Source organism: Typha latifolia, chromosome 4 (genome assembly GCF_019914945.1).
Source record: "Typha latifolia isolate L0001 chromosome 4, TyphaL0001v2, whole genome shotgun sequence".
Classification (NCBI taxonomy): domain Eukaryota; kingdom Viridiplantae; phylum Streptophyta; class Magnoliopsida; order Poales; family Typhaceae; genus Typha; species Typha latifolia.
In genome coordinates, this window is record NC_133089.1 from 12,047,811 (window position 1) to 12,066,329 (window position 18,519).

At 37.6% G+C, this 18,519-nt stretch overlaps 1 protein-coding gene across 1 annotated transcript; it reads left to right on the forward strand.

Annotated features, from left to right (window-relative positions):
* Positions 1-967, forward strand: LOC140787270 (23 kDa jasmonate-induced protein-like). Its single transcript, XM_073136100.1, has 2 exons — positions 1-466; positions 675-967. Exons 1-2 carry the CDS (start codon positions 11-13, stop codon positions 870-872), a joined length of 654 nt encoding a protein of 217 aa, XP_072992201.1. The 5' UTR covers positions 1-10; the 3' UTR covers positions 873-967.
* Positions 968-18,519: the final 17,552 nt, after the last annotated feature.

Below are 18,519 nucleotides of genomic sequence, written 5' to 3' on the forward strand. Positions count from 1 at the left end.
TGATAGATCAATGGCGTACAACGTATTTGGAATCCCTGTCACCACCCAGACATTGGAGAGAATGAGCGAGTACATGGGAAAGACGATAACACGCAAAGACAGGGCTAAAGTTGCTCTTGATATGAAAAATACAGAGAGTAAGGATGTGAATGCTCGTCAATACGTGGAGCAGCTAAAAGAGAGGTATGGCAATGGAGTCGCTACGCTATGCGTTGTTTACAATGCCACTGGGGATCCTCTAACGTTTATTACGAGCCATGATTATTTTGGCCACATTTGGTACTCCCCATACCCATACCAGATAGAGAATGGCCAGTGGGGTGCGTTTCTACACGGGAAAGTTGCCGGAGCCACATCTGGCTCAAATGCAGCTGTAGTGTACCGCGGCATGAACCAAGCAGGGGATCATTGTGACTGGATGCTGGCTTGGGACAACCCGTGGAATAGAATGAGCTTTTCATGCAAAGTAAGTACTGTTCGTACTCTGTATATAATATTCACATCTTGAAAAACCAGCCGAAGACTATACAACTCGAAAAGATCGCACCATCTCCCATGTCTCGTAGGAGATCAAAATGACTACTCGTGAAGAGGCCAAACTTAAGGCCGAGCGAGAGAATCTGCAAAACTATTTACATAACTAATGATCTATTCATTGTCCATGCATGTTGCAGGCGTACACTGAGATCCGCGAAGCTAACCAGTTTGACAACACAGTTTGGGGTGTAATCAGTGATAAGATGGAGAGATCTAGCATCCATTATGAAGATGTCTGGAACGGGTGTTGGTCAGGTGTGTCGATCGGTGATGACACCACCGCCGTATACGAGGGGATAATGACGCTTGAAGATGTTGCCAAATTGGCTCCGTAATAAGAACTAGGTCGCTGAGTTACAGCACAAAAATATTGGACATGTAAGCTATTAAGACAAGTCTAATTAAGTCAAATAAATCTATAAGACCAGTCTAATTTAATCATATGGGCCCAAAGGTAAGTCTAGTAAATTAAATAAGCCTACAAAGCAAGTCTAATTAAGTAATGTATGCATTTAAGGTAAATTCTAGTTCGAGTCGTGTAAGTCTTTATGGCTAGTCCTAGTAGAACTTATTGTACCCGACCTATATATATAAATGGGATAGACAACTTTATTTAATTATCTAAGCATTGAGAAATTATTTAGTTTAGGTAATTTATTATTATTGCATTTACCATTTTATCGTATTTAAAAAAAAATTAGGTATGCGTATGCATCTAAATCCTAGGCAATGATATCAACAATTTCCTTAAATAAATACGGAATAAATATCAAAAAGTAAAGTAAAGATTAACACCAAGATTTTTACGCGGAAAAACCTAAACAAACCATGGATCTAAACTCGAACTAAAACCAATCATTAAACTTATAGCAGTTAAAAGATTGATTTACAAAACGACCCGTCGATCCCCACGACTTTGTTTCTCTTAGTCTTACTCGTTAGAACCCATGATTCACCACTTCCCATGATTGATCTTTAATCTCAATAGCCCTCGAGATTAATATTTCATCTAAATGACCCTTTAGACGAAAGATTGGTGCGTTGTAGAAGAGATAGACCTTTTTGGTGGAAAAATGTTATAGCACAAAGAAATCTTTTTCAAAAGCAATCACCTCTCTAGTGTTAGTGCATCCTAACCTTTATATAAGTTAATAAGATCAGGCTAAATCCAGTCAAAACAGAACTCTTGATTTCACATTCGAGCAAGTTGTAGAGTGCGTTCGAATGCGATTCGAGTGTGTTCGAATGCCTTGTTCAAACAGCAAACTTAACAGTTAAATGCAGAGTTCTTCTTCTTGTGCCTTTAGGTAAATTTCATACTTCTTTAACCATCATGACACCGTTTAATCACCTCAATAATGATTCTAAAATCGCTTTGAATACTTTGGCTTCAAAATTAATCTTTTACTTAAATAATTTTCATCAAATATTTCATAACTTGTGCATATGCTCACATAAAATCTAGACACATTGCATATATAAAATTATATTTTGAAACACAATTTCATAATTATATTAGTACAAATAAAACCTAACATGTATCTATAATCGGTAAATTGTGTTTATTTTATATTAGTAGTAACACGTATCAATAATTTGCCAATTGTGTTAAGTTAATTTATTAGTCAGTTTAGTTAATTTATTATTATCGCATTAAGAAATTTATCAATCTTTGTTGTGTTTCCTTTGATCTAGTACTCATAAGAACAATAGATTAAAGGAGAGGTTGCTTTAGAAATTTTGTTGAATTCCTAATCAAAATTCCTCATATTTCAGCCAAATTCTATTGTTTAAATGAGTGATTCACTATTCGCACAACCCTAATCCTAAATTCCTAATTCCTTTCCTAACCAATCACCTATGCCACCTACTCTTCCACTCGCTCGGTCTCTTTGAGTCCTACTCCTCAAGCTGTCATCCCATCCTCCTCCTCTATTGCTGGCAAGCATCCTCCTCCTTCGTCGACAGGCGTCGGCAAGCCTCATCCTCCTTCTCCTCCACCACCTCTTCCTATGTCAAAATCCTCAAGCCCTGTTGACAGGTTACAGAACGATCCCTTCAAGATCTGGATGGATCTATACTTCTTGATCTAAATTTTTCATATTTACACCCTCTGCAAATTCGAACTGCAGCTAGGACGAAAATACGATATAGTGAGGATAATGGTGGTGGTGATGGGTGGAGTAGATGATAAGGTTTTGGATGATAATGGAGATGAGGGTGGATAGTTGATGTAGTTTAAGGGATAAAGACGAAGGGAAAAAAGTGGTCGAGATCTTAAGGAGGAGAGAAGACTCGACAGACGAGGGAGATTAAAAATTAGATGAGACTTTGCCGACGGTAGAGGTGGCTGATTGGTGAAGAGGGAGGAGAGAGATTAGGGTAGAGAGACTAGAGAGAGGATAGATTGGTAAATAGTTAAATGATTGCATTGATGATCTCAATTGATATATTTATCAAACCAACTACGTACCTTTCTCATGGACCCATTTAAGAAATAAAATTTAATATTTAATATTTAGACCCCACACAAATGGATTAGATTGAAGGGAGAAAGAACACTTCCAGCTATCAAGTGAATTATTAGAGATGCACACTGATTGAAAATAAGTAAAAAGTAAACCAGGGTGTTAAATGAGAATTATAGGAGGTAAAAGAGAAGTCAGATTATAAAATTCTTAAAGACGGAGTGTAAATCACAAAATAGATAAAATATAGGGTGTGATTTATAAAAAACTATTGTGTTTGGCTAGTGTCTTTTTCTTCTCATAATAATAGCTGCATGCACATATGTGTGGTTTAGGTTTACTATGCAAACACAAATTTTAGATAAAATGGTTTGGGACAATGTACTTAAATTCATTATTTTCTCTTTCATATAGTATTTTGCATTTATTAACAAAATTTAATTATTATTTTTTATGTTTAAAAAATATTATATTATTTCAATCATTCTAACTCTCTCTCTCTCTGTCTCTCACTCCTTTCCTCGTCCATCCACTAAATCAGTTTACAACTAAATATTATATTTTCTTAAACCGATCTAAACTACTTTATTTAATTTTAAGGATAGACAGTAGCTAACCAGGTTTAATTAGGAGAACATCCACCTTATTGGATACATAAACACCCATACGTATATTACGCTTGTCATCGAATCACACTCATATACGGTCATTAATTTTCAGGGCATGTAGACAAAAGCTAATCTATCTAGTTAACTCGATCGGCGGATTGTCTTTACGGGGAATTTGACTTGAAAGAGCGACTCCGTCAGGCATGGTGGCCACAAAACATGCAATGCCCATATGTGCTAAATATGTCATGACCCCCCGAATTGATGAAGAGATCAAACAAGAATCCTACAAGTACTCCTATAAGAAAACTCCGACGACTCTTTTTTAGCAATGCCCATTCGGCGTACGACGCCACATCCACCACTGCATTGCGTGCTATCATTTGGGAGGGTGCGTACGTGCTTTGCCGATGAGTTGCATGCTGCGATGGTGCACGATGCGACTTTCACCATTATTGTGTTCCGTGCTGCGGCTTTGAAACGGTGCTTGTCTGAGAAGACGTCCACACTAGCGAGCCCGCTTGGTCCTTCGGCCCGAATGACCTTTTTCACATCGTCCACTCCAATGCTTCCTCGTCCTGATGCATGGAGGATTCCATCATAGACCTCTACATGTGGACGTGAAAGATGTATGTTAAGGTATGATATATATATATATATATATATATATGTATATATATTGTTAGCATGCTATCTTATCTATTAGCTTAAACATATATATATATATATGTATATATATTGTTAGCATGCTATCTTATCTATTAGCTTAAACTTCAATTTAAGTCATCGGGGTTAGCACACGATGACTTGTGGAATAGGAATATGTTTTTTTTTTAAAATAAGCATCCTTGTTCTGGTAGAGTAATTAGTAACTAAAAAATAACTTACCTTATTCTAATATACTAATTCAACATTCTCTCTCATCTTATTTCATATAACTTTTAAAACTAATTTATTAGTAACTAAAAATTACTATATTTTACTATTTTGAGACGACAGCACTAATTATCAGTCAAATTAGCTGCAGTATGTAAAAAATGTTTTGTCCTCTCTCTCTCTCTCTCCACTTGAGTCCAGTCAACTGACCTCATGTCATCCATTGGAATCCACTATCATCGGGCTTCACCTAGTTAAACCTCGTCCTCCACCAACAAACCTCATCCTCCGCCGACATGAGTTTTTTTTAAGCATTAATTAATATTATTGTTTACATCTTAATATGCTCACTATTAGTGTTTACTGTAGCTAATCCTTTAGTTTAGATCATTATGGAAATCCATGTGGGAGAGTAGCATAATAGATAGCTAATAATTTTTTTACATCCTAATGTGCTCACTTATGTGTCAATTAATTATAGCTAATCAATTATTTACGAACCTCAAATCAAAATGTTGGATATATGTCTCTAGCTACTCACTTTGTTAGTTTTTATTGGACTTCGTAAAAATGCATTATCATTTTTTGTCAATTTGAACTTTTACATAATTTTATAACACATTTGTGGTTTACACCCTACATTTTTACTATTTACAAATCAACCCATCGGATTTAGCAAATATATGTAGAAAACACCTTAGGTTAAATTTTAAATAATGTATAAAACACCTTAGGTTAGATTTAAAGTAACATTGTCAGAATATTCCATTAAATAGAGATATTTTATTTTAAAAATATCTAAAATGTCCTTAGTATGACTTGGTTGAGGGGACTAGTTAAAGACTTCAAACATGGGAAGGTGTTCACGGAGTAGTTGAAGAATTCACATTGGAATAGCATTCGAACGGAACCTACGGAACGCCATTGGTTGGAACTCAAACCGTTCGAACAATTCAGATCTGGTTCGAACGGTTTTGTTAAGTTTGCTCATCTTGGTTCTTGTTAGGCTTTTCTGTAAGCAATCTTTATAGGGATATAAAAGGAGATCCTAAAAAAGGTTAGGGCACCACTCTAGGCCAGCTAAGGTGATACAAAAGGGAAGAGTGGTGAGCTCTTCGAGATGCTTGAAGTTTTGAAGATATTGGGATCATTCTATACCAACTTTGTCTAAGATTAAAGAAGATATTTGAGATAGCCTTAAGAGTCACTGAAGCTGAGTTACAACCTTAAGAGTCAAATAGGTTATGAACCAAGCACAAGAGGTGATAAATTAAGAGAAAGTCAAGCAAAGCATTATCGTGGTGATTGTAGTATTTGCAATATATTTGTAAGTGTTTTTGTAACCATAATATTCATACTGCTTGGTTTTACCTCGTGAAAGAGGCACGTGGTTTTTTTTTATCATTGGTTGACAAGAATGTTTCCACGTTAAATTGTTTTGTTTGTGAATGCATCATTTTTGTCTTTTGCTCACGAAGTGTCATTAGTAGTGTTTCTTGTCTAGCAAGGGTCTACTTTTTCACATTTTTGCTTTAGAAATTTTTCACAGAAGTAAAATTAGAACGATATGCCAATTTCTGCCATTTTCTTGTACCGCCGTATTTACTTTCCTAATGAGTACCATGGTAAACGAAAAATTATGAGTATAGATGTTTTATTTTGGCATTTCCTTCATTACTTTTGGTTGTCTGTATAAACTTTGAAAGTGAATGTTAATGGTCGGTATGTTCTTTAAAACAAGAGATTGCTTCAGTTGTCCTTAACAACGCTTCCCAAGACCCTAATTATTTTTCTCTTGGTAGTGTATATGGAACGTCAATTTGGGAGAGATTTGTGAAACAATTGATGGTCTCTTTAACTTGCTTGCAGCTGAATATAAACAAAGAATTGCTGAAAGGTCAGCTTCATGAGTCAAGCTTTTTTTCCCTGAATGCGCATGGGTAGGTAGTAACTGTAACATCAACAACAACAAATACTGGTCTCATGCTTCTTGTCTATCACTCAAATTCAGCTTAAATAGTTTTTGGCTCGACTTAAGCTGTCCGGCTTGATCCGAATCGACTTGAATAAGCTCAATTCAGGTTTGATCTTGTTCGACTCGAGTTGAACTGACTCGAGTCTGATTTCAGAATAAGACTCGAAATTTAATCGTGAATTGAGCTTGAGCTATGTCAAATTATTGAAGCCGATGGACAGAAACATAGTAAAAATAAGGCTGGATCCTCTTCAGAGGGAAAGTAACAATTTCGTTTGATTCTGAGAATGATAAGTATGAACCTGAGGAGAAGTTCTAATTCTTTACATAAGAGACTTGATCAAATTTAGAATCAACTGAGAGATCTGAGGCTGTTAATGGTTGGACACATGGATGATATTCGATCATACTAGGCTGGCTTCGCTCTTAACAGGCTCGACAAAGTTTTATGCTGAACAACGTTCTTAATATTCTAAATCAAAACTTTCCTCCACCTCTTGAATAGTTACTTAATTTGTCAATTTATGGTGGGGAAGATAGAGGAGTAGAGAGAGCCTATATGAGTAAAATAATTTTCTTTGAAACTTTGAACTACCTGGCTTGTATAACTGAAGGTTATCTGTGCCTGCTTGCTTATTTGTTTTGCACTTGATTAGGATCATGGGTATGTTATGCTTACTAATTTATCATGTTTGTTTTTCATACTTGCTCTTCACGTAGTCTTGGATTGCTTTTTGTTTACTACAGGTATTCTTTAGTAAATCTTATGGAGTCGCTATATGCTCATATATGATTGAATGTAACAATGCAACAGTTAGATATTTTGTCACAAATTATCTAAGGAAAAGATTAAAAGGAATTTTTATATTGGCAAATGTCTTCTATGTGTATATATCTATGTACTATGAGCATATATATATATATATATATATATATATATATATAAGTGATTATAAGATTTAGATCGGAGATTTTTAAGTTTGAGAGCAACATAAGTCATAGCGTTCGAATGCATCATAGCAAGCGTTCGAATTTACAACTACATAGACAAGGTTGTTCGAATACACCTTGACAGCTGTTTGAATATAAAGGAGATTTTCAAGCATTCGAACACGGTCTTGCAATCATTCAAAGTTACAGAGTTAGTTTTGTAGTAGTCTGATACGATTCGGACTTCACCGACGTCGTCTCGAGCTTGGATTTACCTTAGGATAAGATTGAGTTTTAGGATAAGATTGAGTTTTAGGATAAGATTGTGTTTTAGGATAAGATTGAGTTTTAGGATAAGATTGTGTTTTAGGATAAGATTGAGTTGTTGGTTAGCCTATAAAAGTATGTGTAGGGCAACCAAAATTAGGAATTGATTATTGAGAATTGAGTTTGCCTTGCCTCCTTCGTCTTCTTCGCTCCTGTTCCCTCAATCTCCCCGGCGACGCCGCTTCTAATCTCCCTCGACAGGCCAATCACCCTAGTCCCTTAGGAGTGGCCCTCTTCTCCCCCTTCTTCCAATTTATCCATCGCTATCCCTAACCTTTCCATCATCCATAACCCTTCCACCATCACTTTTACACCGGTGCCACCCCATCAACACCGGCCCTCCACAATCCACCATTACCCAGGATTTCGTGCCTTCATCCACGGAATCCAAAAACAGAGTATCCTGACGTTCGTCTACTAAACGAACGATATCTCGAGATCCCCAACTCCGATTCGCCTGAAACTAGATCCGTTGGAAAGCTCTTTTCCGGGCCTACAACATATCAAAATTTCACAGTGATCCAACGGCGGGATATTTCGGGATCTTATCTTAAAGTTCCGTGCAAGATCGTAACAATCTGGTATCAGAGCCATAGCACCAAAAGAGGGTTCGTATCAAGCTGGTATCAGAGCCACCGTTCCTCGGACAAGCGCTTCCAATGACGACCACCAGATCCATGGCTGCACGGCGTGATGATGAAGAAGAGATTCTCCCAATAGAGGAGGAAGAGACGATTGCGGGGACTTCCACCCGCGGAACCATCCGATCTAATCGGAATACGGAAGAGCCTAGCGTTCTATCCATGTTGGGGTCTATTTCAGAGCAGATGGCCATCAACCACCAGATGATGATGGAGATGATGCGGGAACTACGGGCGTCAAGGGAAGCAATGTCTAACGGGAAGGCACCATCGACCCCACGACGCGAGTCCACCCCCTTGAATCAATCCTCACCGGTTCAGCCTTTGCAACCACAAGAGCCGCTGCTACCACCACCCTATGGGCAGAGGCAAGCAAGGATGGTTACACCAGGACCAGTTGCAGGTGAACCCATCCGACGAGCGAATCACCATGGAGACCACATTGGAGATCAAGATCCATGGGCGGGCCGATACGATCCGGAACCACGGCGAGTTGATCTAAACCGAAGGAGGGATCATCAACTCTTCATGGTGCATCCTCCGCCGGTTAGACAAGGAGTTGGGCATGATCTGGAACGAGACAACGGCATTCGTGGACAAGTCGTGCGTCTCGAATTCCCCAAGTTCAAAGGTGGCGATCCAATTGATTGGTTGTATAGGGCGGAGCAATTCTTTGCATACCAAGGTACGGCGGAAGAATACAAGGTGACGCTTGCAAGCTTCCACCTTGAGGATGCGGCGCTTCATTGGTTTCGATCAGCCAATGCCATTGAGGCCATCGAAACTTGGGCTGAATTTTGCGCCGATATCACACGGCGATTTGGAGTATCGGGCTATGAAGACTTTGATGCTCTCCTCTCAAAGACGGTTCAGAAGACCACGGTTGGGTCATACCAAGAAGAATTTGAGAGGATTAGTAGCCGATGTCATCCACCATGGACGGATCGGCAACTTCGCAAGCACCTTCATCTCCGGGCTGCGGGGTGACATACAAGCCGATGTGAGGGCTTTAAGGCCTAGAACCTTAAAGGAGGCCTTCCAAGATGCGGTGCTTATGGAAGACAAGCATAGAGCCATGAAGATACACTAGAAGCAGAGTTGGACAAGCCAAGGAAGCCGCAATCAAGCTCTACCAAACATAGCGGCAGGAAACACTAGCGGAGTACCAAGAGCTGCTACTGCATTGATACCTCCTCGAGCACCCTTGAAGCCATCCCAAGATGTGAAGTACGCACCTAGAGGTCCGGGCGAGCACTCACACCTGCCCAAGTAGAAGAAAGAAGAGCCAAGGGCTTATGCTTCCGTTGTGATGAGAAGTTTGTACCGGGGCATCGTTGTGCTAAACCGATGGGATCGGTGATGCTCATCGATGGATTGGAGGAAGCGGAGGATGAGCTTGCAGCTGAAAGCGCAGATGTGGCTGGACATCGAGGAGAAGAAGTTGAGGAGCAAAACGTGGAGGACGTGATAGCTGAAATCTCCCTCCACGCTTATTCGGGGACGGCGGCGCCAAAGACATTGCGGGTGAACGGAGTAGTCAAGAAGACCACAAAGTGAGAATCTTGATTGACACCGGGTCCACCCACAACTTCATTGACATGAGGCTCCTTAGGAAGATTGGGCTCGAGTCGGAACCCACGGAAGGGTTCGATGTGACGATTGGAGATGGCACCACCTTGCGAGCGCATTCTATTTGTGGAGGTGCAGAATTGAAGGTGCAAGGCCAAACTTTCACATTGGATCTTTATCCATTGGCCTTGCAAGGTGCCGATATTGTTTTAGGGACCCAATGGCTTCGGAGCTTGGGGCCCGTGACCTTTGATTTTATAAGCCTCACATTGACCTTTTGGAGAGATGGTCGAGAGTGTTGTTGGATGGAAGTAAACCGCCGCTTGAACTTTCAAAAGAAAGGAGCTCGCTTCTTTCTCGGCACCCACTTTTCCTTTCTTTTCAGATCTACGAAGAGCCGGTGCGAGAGGATAGTGATCTGGTCCGACTCATGGAGGAGTTGAGAGCGAACCCCTCAAGCAACCCCGAGCACGAGGAGCGCAATGGGTTAGTACTAGAGCACGGGCGAATCAAGGTACCCCGAAACGAAGAGCTACGGAGGCTATTGATGGCACACTTCCATGATACTCCTATAGCAGGTCATGAAGGGGTATTACGTACTTACAAGCGGCTGGCCCAAAACTGTACTTGGACTGGGATGAAGACGGACGTGAAGAAGTATGTGCGTGAATGTCAAATCTGCCAACGAGCCAAATCGAGGCGGTTTATGGGCGCACTCCCGCCTCTTGTGTGCCTACGATAGACTCGCGGCGACGGATAGGACTGAGCTTGACTTGGAGCTTGCTGATCGAGATGAAACATTGAGACGGCTCAAGACTCACCTAGCCACAAAGACAAAACCGCATGAAGCAAACGCATGACAAAGGCAGACGTGAGCGAGAATTTGAGGTGGATCAATTGGTGTTCGTTCGAGCTCAACCGTATCGACAGTCCACATTGAGGCCAATTTTGAACCAAAAGTTGGGATACAAGTACTATGGTCCGTACCGAGTGCTACAACGAATCGGTCCAAAAGTAGCTTACCGATTGGACCTACCTGAAGGAACCAGGATACATCCCGTCTTCCATGTCTCGGCATTGAAGGCCCAGATCGGGCCTAACCATGTAGTGGGTTCGACCTTACCCGAACCAATGGAGGAAGATGGCTCCAATGAGCCGGTTCGAGTCCTAAGTCGTAGGAGAAGACGCCAAGGATCAGATTAGAGAGACGAAGTGCTGATTGAGTGGCTGGGCAAACCTGCGACGAGTCTACATGGGAGCTAGAGACAGACATCATGGATCGCTTCCCAAATTTCAAACCTTGAGGACAAGGTTGCGGAAGCGTGGTGGATTGATACGATTCGGACTTCACCGACGTCGTCTCGAGCTTGGATTTACCTTAGGATAAGATTGAGTTTTAGGATAAGATTGTGTTTTAGGATAAGATTGAGTTTTAGGATAAGATTGTGTTTTAGGATAAGATTGAGTTGTTGGTTAGCCTATAAAAGTATGTGTAGGGCAACCAAAATTAGGAATTGATTATTGAGAATTGAGTTTGCCTTGCCTCCTTCGTCTTCTTTGCTCCCGTTCCCTCAATCTCCCCGGCGACGCCGCTTCTAATCTCCCTCGACAGGCCAATCACCCTAGTCCCTTAGGAGTGGCCCTCTTCTCCCCCTTCTTCCAATTTATCCATCGCTATCCCTAACCTTTCCATCATCCATAACCCTTCCACCATCACTTTTACACCGGTGCCACCCCATCAACACCGGCCCTCCACAATCCACCATTACCCAGGATTTCGTGCCTTCATCCACGGAATCCAAAAACAGAGTATCCTGACGTTCGTCTACTAAACGAACGATATCTCGAGATCCCCAACTCCGATTCGCCTGAAACTAGATCCGTTGGAAAGCTCTTTTCCGGGCCTACAACATATCAAAATTTCACAGTGATCCAACGGCGGGATATTTCGGGATCTTATCTTAAAGTTCCGTGCAAGATCGTAACAATCTGGTATCAGAGCCATAGCACCAAAAGAGGGTTCGTATCAAGCCGGGTATCGAGCCTATAGCCGAGGAAGGATCGTATCATAGTCAAATCATTCGAACGGACATTTTTGCATTCGAACAGTATCAAAAATCTACTACCCTATGAGATTCTTTTATAGATCTATTTTGACTTATCTTGAAAAATATATAAGGGTTAGTATGCCCTAACACTAAGTGTCATCAAGATTAATTTGAAGAGACTTTATTGAAGAAAGAATGACTTCCTTCGACGAAGGTTCTCAATTTCACCATTGACTAAAGGTTTATCATTTTAAAGAGTTACAAAAATAGTAGATCGATTTCAAGGGTTATTGAAATTAGAAACTTTTCACGGGAAGTAGCAAATCATGGGTTTAAGTGAGCAAGATGAGTGAGTTGTGGGTATTGACAATAGTATATAAATCAATCTTATAAACTACTACTGATTTGAGTTTCGATTCATAATTTTTTACTTGATTTGGGGCTTTTCTATGTAAAAATCTTACTGTTTGGTAGACTTAATTTTATTCATTTATTATTCTAAATAATTATTTACATTAAGCAACATTTTGGAAAGTCATGCCTAGGAGTTTTTCTAAGTAAAATTATCTTATTATTTAGGTACTGTGTAGGAATATTGACCATATCCATGTTGAAAAAACTAAAACTTATATGAATACCTAGGTATGCTCTTATACTAAATGAAAAGCATAAGAAACGTCTTAAGAGATGAGATGAGATCTATCACATGCTATAAATAATTATATTTTAAAAATAAAGCGTGAAAAAGATGATCGCAAATACAAAAGTTTTTATGTAGAAAAACTCAAAACTAGGTAAAAGACCACGAATCTAAAATCGGATTAAAACCAATCACAAAAATTTGTAGCAGTAAAAAAAAGCTTACAAATCACTCGTCAATCCTCATGACTCAATCTATACCAACCTTGCTCACTAGACTCCACGACACACTATTTTCTATGATAGGTTTCCAAACCTTAGTGACCCTTAAGATTGATCCTTCTATCGCAGTGAACCTTAAGACGTAGTTCTTCTAAATTATAGTTATTGGGTTGTTTGTGAGAAGTTATTATAAGAGAGGTATGGGTAGTTATAATCGTAAGTAGTTATTACTATTTTAAAATCTCTGTTAATATATGTTTGTTTTAGTATGGAATATGGTTGATTATATATGTGAAGTTAATGAGAATTTTAGATATTTATATAGGAATGGAAAGTTGAGGTAGTGGAGAGAAATTAAGTTAAAAGAATGTTAGTTGTAGAACACTTGAGAGGTGGAGAGAAATAAGAAGTTAAATGACTTAGTCACATGAGAGTGAAAGGGGAGAGATATATGAAATAAAAATGAAATTATAAAATAGTTATAGGAGAATAAAAGGTGGAGACATATAGAAAGTTAAATGAATTAGTCATAAGAGAGTAAAATATAGAGAAAATAGGGAGTTATGAAATATTAATAATATAATTTTGGTATGTGAATCAATCATATGCTTCCATGTGGATAAGGAAACATAAATTTAATAATATTAGATATTGATTCAACTAATACAAGTGGTACAATAACAAGATGCCACATAGTATGAAATATATTATGATGTTTAACTTATACGAGAGTTTTGTATAATTTAAACTTACTTTTATTAGCTCATATGTAAAATACAAGAATATACTCATGTTTGGCGCTTTATAGATAAAAAGATAAATATGTTAATAGTAAAATATAATCCAATAATCATCTAATTGGTCAAGAATTATATTTGACAACATTGTACATCTTTTAGAACAATGCCAAATCAGATTCCAGAAATTAGCTCTAAGTTGGATAGAATTTTTTAAATATCCCCAAGGTATATATAAAATAATAACAAAAAATATTATGTATTATTCTGAAGACAAATTTAAATAATACTATGTGAAACTATATATATATTATATGTTTATATTATAAAATATTAAAATATTATTCAATGAGTATAATCACCGAAATATCCCTATCGTATGGGTCGTTATATAGGATGTCATTAAATTATTATAAAACTTGACATATTAATATTTTAAGATGATATTTATGTCTCAAGGGTAATTATATAATTATTAAAATTTAGAACCTTATACATATATATGATAAGAGTTTGTGTATTATAATACTGATACTATAAGCAAATATATGCTAATTAACTGAATATAATTTTTGAGTAATTATAATTATAATATTTGAGATATGGTATGTATATGTAGATCATATATTTTATTTTGAACTAGTCGAAATGCCTGTCAACAAATATTAGATAAGCATTAGAAAAAATTTCTCACGCTAGATTTGAAGCTAGCATTATCGAGGATGAAAATATTTTATTAATTTTGAAATCTACCTATATTAAAAAGTTATCTATTTATCTGGAATTAAATGTACAAGCATGGAGATAGACTAATAATATATTGTTGATATGCTTTCAGATGATTTTTTTTTTCAGATCATTGATATATTTTTTTCATCAATTCTGAGTTGAAAAGAAATATTTTTTTTCAAAATTTTTGTAATATTTACAGTAAGAGCACTTCAAAATTTTATTTACTTTTACCTTATACCGCAAGAAGGTTTTATTAGATATCCATGCAGAGATATTTCGAAAAGTGGTGCAAGGGTAATATTGGTATTTAAAAATAATATTGGACAAAACACAAAAATATTATCAGATTTATTATCATAAAATATACTTATATAAAAATAATAGAATATTATTTTTGTGCTTAAAGATTATTTTGGTATGGGGCATATCACTTTTCTATACCTAGTGTTTTTTTAGTCATATTTTATAATATAATTTATTTGTTTATAGTGAGATATTATACTAATTATTTTGTAAAGATATTCGTTGCTTTGAAAAGTGTAGAGGGGTAAATTTGTAACTATATTTCTTGTTCTTACATAAGCTATTCACTTGGAAAGGTTTACCCAAGTTTTGTTTAATAATAACTACTTAGAAAATTATTCCCTTTTTCCTAAAAAATAAAGATCCTTTTGTGTTATGCTTCTCTAGCCTCAATTTTTTTATTAATTTATTTTTTAAAATTATAAAAAAAATTTAAAATAATTATAATTATTTTTTAAAAAAAAGTTAGATCGACTCTTAGAAAAATATACAGTTATAATTAATTTACTTCTACTCCTAGATTATCTTACTCTTACTCTTATAATGGTCAAAGGCTAAAACATAATTATTTATTCTTCATTGGATGCTTGGATGATAAAACAAAAAAGTCAAACCTCTCTATAGATAGATGTCACATACAATAAGTCTTACTAAGAATAGTTCTAAAGGCTTACACGACTCAAATTAAGATTTATCTTAAATACTTATTTGACTTAATTGGACTTATTTTATGTGCTTACATGACTTAATTAGACTTGTTTTAAAGGCTTATGTCATGATCAATTAATTAAAATATAGATAGACTCGATCTATTAAGTCCAATATCCTTATGATATGATCCAATCTGACTAAGCTCATATCAAAAACCTTATTATCTAAGGTTTTGGAGGATTGTCTTCATATGAAATTTGACGCGCAAGAGAAACCCCATCAGGCATGGGTGCCACATAACATACATGCCCATCAGTGCTGAATGTGTCCCTTCCCCCATAATTAATGAAGAAATCAAGCAACCACCCAGCAAATGCTCCAATGAGAAAGGCCCCTATTATGCTAGACACTGTCCCGGCCAGGAGCACAAACATGGCAGATGCCTTAACACCTTGCAATGCTCCAGTGGTCAAGGCTGTAGTGACAACTTTTCCGACCAACGCACCGCCGACGAGCGACGCTACCTCCACCACTGCGTCATGAGTTGTTGTTTGGAAGTTGTATGCGGCCGAGAAGACGTCCCACACTAGCATACCCGCTTTGTAGAGGAGGACGAGTTTGCCTACGCCTCGTATGGCGGTTTTCATGTCGTCCACTTCGATACTTCCTAAACCTGATACCTAGAGGATTCTAACATACACCAGCATGCATGCATTAATGTGAAAGATACTTGTTAGTATAATAATAATAATAATAATAATAATAATAATAATAATCAACATTGCAACAGATTTTAAACATAGAAGAGATCAAAAGCAAAAAACCAATAATAATAATAATAATCAAAATTGAAAACTCTAAATCCAATTTAATAACCAGATTGTTGGTGATTGCCTACCTAGCACGAAAGCATTCTTGGGGTGTAGATATTAGACTAGGAATGTGGGATTTGATTCTTTCCACGAGGAGTTTGGCTATGATCTTATAGATAGATAGTGTTACATAGATTGATTCACATGTAATCATTGATGTCTGTGAGAACTTCCTTTTCTCGGATGAGCATGATAGTGAACCAGTTGAGGGCAGTATCCATGATGTCCATTGCGAAGGCTTGCACCTCTCAATGCATATAGCACTCTTAATGATATGTTAGAGTTTTTGCAAGAAACATGCGTTTATGCCATCCGGACCCAGGGCTCGGTTCGAGCCCAGGCTGTAAAGGACTCTGCAGGTCTCCTCCTCAATAGGAGTAGCGACAAGAGAGCTGTGATTTTGACAACAGAACCTAAGGACCGAAGTGCCTTAGAAGTTAGAACTAGTGAAGATGTGTTTGAAGTAAAATTAAGAACTCCACCTTAATCTTGGCAAGGTCTTAAATCTATTCAGCTAAGAATGGGACCGAGGATCTAAAATCTCATCCTCAGCAGCCTTGTGCTTAACATGGGGATTCATTTCCTGTTGGTAAGACTAATTCTTAATGCCGTGAGTAAGGGCGGTAAGGTTCCGTGAGAGAGGGGCCTGAGGATTATAGGAGCTCTCCTAGTAGTCCTTATAGAACGGGATGAAGGATGACCACCAATTCTCCATGCGAAAATGCCTTCTCCTACCCCCACCAGCAGCATTGGTGTTGAAGAGGATGGGTTGTGATCATTAGAAATAGCCTGGAGATGTAGCACTTTGACCATGGGGAAACGGTTGCACTAGGTGGAACTGGCTAGGCCCTTACTGTGGCGCTAGTTCCCGCATATGCTGATTGGGCGAGCACTAGTTGGACCAGGTATACACTGGCCCAACAAACCTGAGGTCGATTAGGCTCACAAGTTGATCCACACTAAACTAGGTTCAAACGAGATGATAGGTCTTAATAAAATCTGCTACTTCGAGAAATCTATTTGGAGATCTTTTGGCCTTATCTTTAAGAGACACTTATATTATCTCTAAGAGAATTCATAGAGAATCTTTAAAAAGATAATTATCTTATCTCTAAGAGAGTCCCTGAAAATGATCCATAAAAGATAATAATTTAAGAGCATCATAATCTGATTAGAATTCAACCTACCTTGATATTCTTAGAATAACAACTTCACCTCCGTTCCTATCTTTACCCAGCCCAATCGCTTCTATATCCACTTCGTTACTTTCCATTGCGCCTCTATCAATGTCCACAAGGACCTCATCCACGACTTCCCTCAGAAGACCATATGATCTTTCTTTATCGAGCTATTGAACCAAGCTCAATAAATAGACCTTTCTTGAGCTTGAGAGGAGCAGACATGAGCCAATCTTACCTAGCTCATTTTCAGCTCAAGCTAAAATTGAGCTCAAAAAAAAAATAAAAAATCCTCATCGAGTTGAGGAGAGATGATCAGCCAGGCCCAGCTCACTCGAGGTTGCTCATTTACCTCAAATATGAGCCAGAAGTGTTAAGAGCGTAAATGATCCAAAATCACCATTTTAGACCTGTGAGCTTAAGCTTTTAAAGTAACATTATTGAGATAACAACTCACAACTAGTAAACTCAAATTATCTACCTCACTTTTTCAATGCATAGAGATGAAAATGAGGTGATCAATAAAAGTCGTACATAAAAAATTATGCAAGACATTAATCCTCAATCATATCACTCATTACCTTTAGCTTTTGTACATCTTCCAGCTCCTCAAACTCTCCTTCCAATCCTAGCTCTACCTGGTAACTGGACAATTGGTGCACCATTCAAACATCATATTCATAATTTAATATTTGAAATCATGATGAGTATAGAACGTAATTGTAGCCTCTTAAACATTGAATAATTCGTTTGATACTTGTGAATCACTGTACTAAATGGTAAGAATAATGTATTACTAATTTGCAGAAAATATATTTTACCTGATATATTTAGTTAATGGCCCGACCCATGCATATTTCTATAATTTTTTAGTCTCATATTGAATATTTAGTAAACTATATTTCAATACATAAGTATGTTTTTATGAAATATAACTAAAATGTCTTCATATAAGTCATTAAACTTGGTCTAATAAGATATAATACTTTATATATCTAACCCATTATGTTAGACCTAATATATCTAATTCAAACCCAATATCAAATGGGCTACTAGACGGTAACGATTTAGAATATTCTAGCTTGACTTGGCCCAAGTAATTGATGAGTCGGACTGTGAATAAATATTTAAGCCTGATTGGCCTAAAAAGCTCGACCTGAATTCAGTCCGTCTCACCCGATGATCATGTCTAAGTAGATGGCCACG

Bases quoted from the DNA above. Each gene is read 5' to 3' on its own strand.
- LOC140787270 (XM_073136100.1), top strand. From the start codon at position 11: ATGGCGTACAACGTATTTGGAATCCCTGTCACCACCCAGACATTGGAG. The intron at 467-674 runs GTAAGTACTGTT...TGCATGTTGCAG, and splicing joins GAATGAGCTTTTCATGCAAA to GCGTACACTGAGATCCGCGA.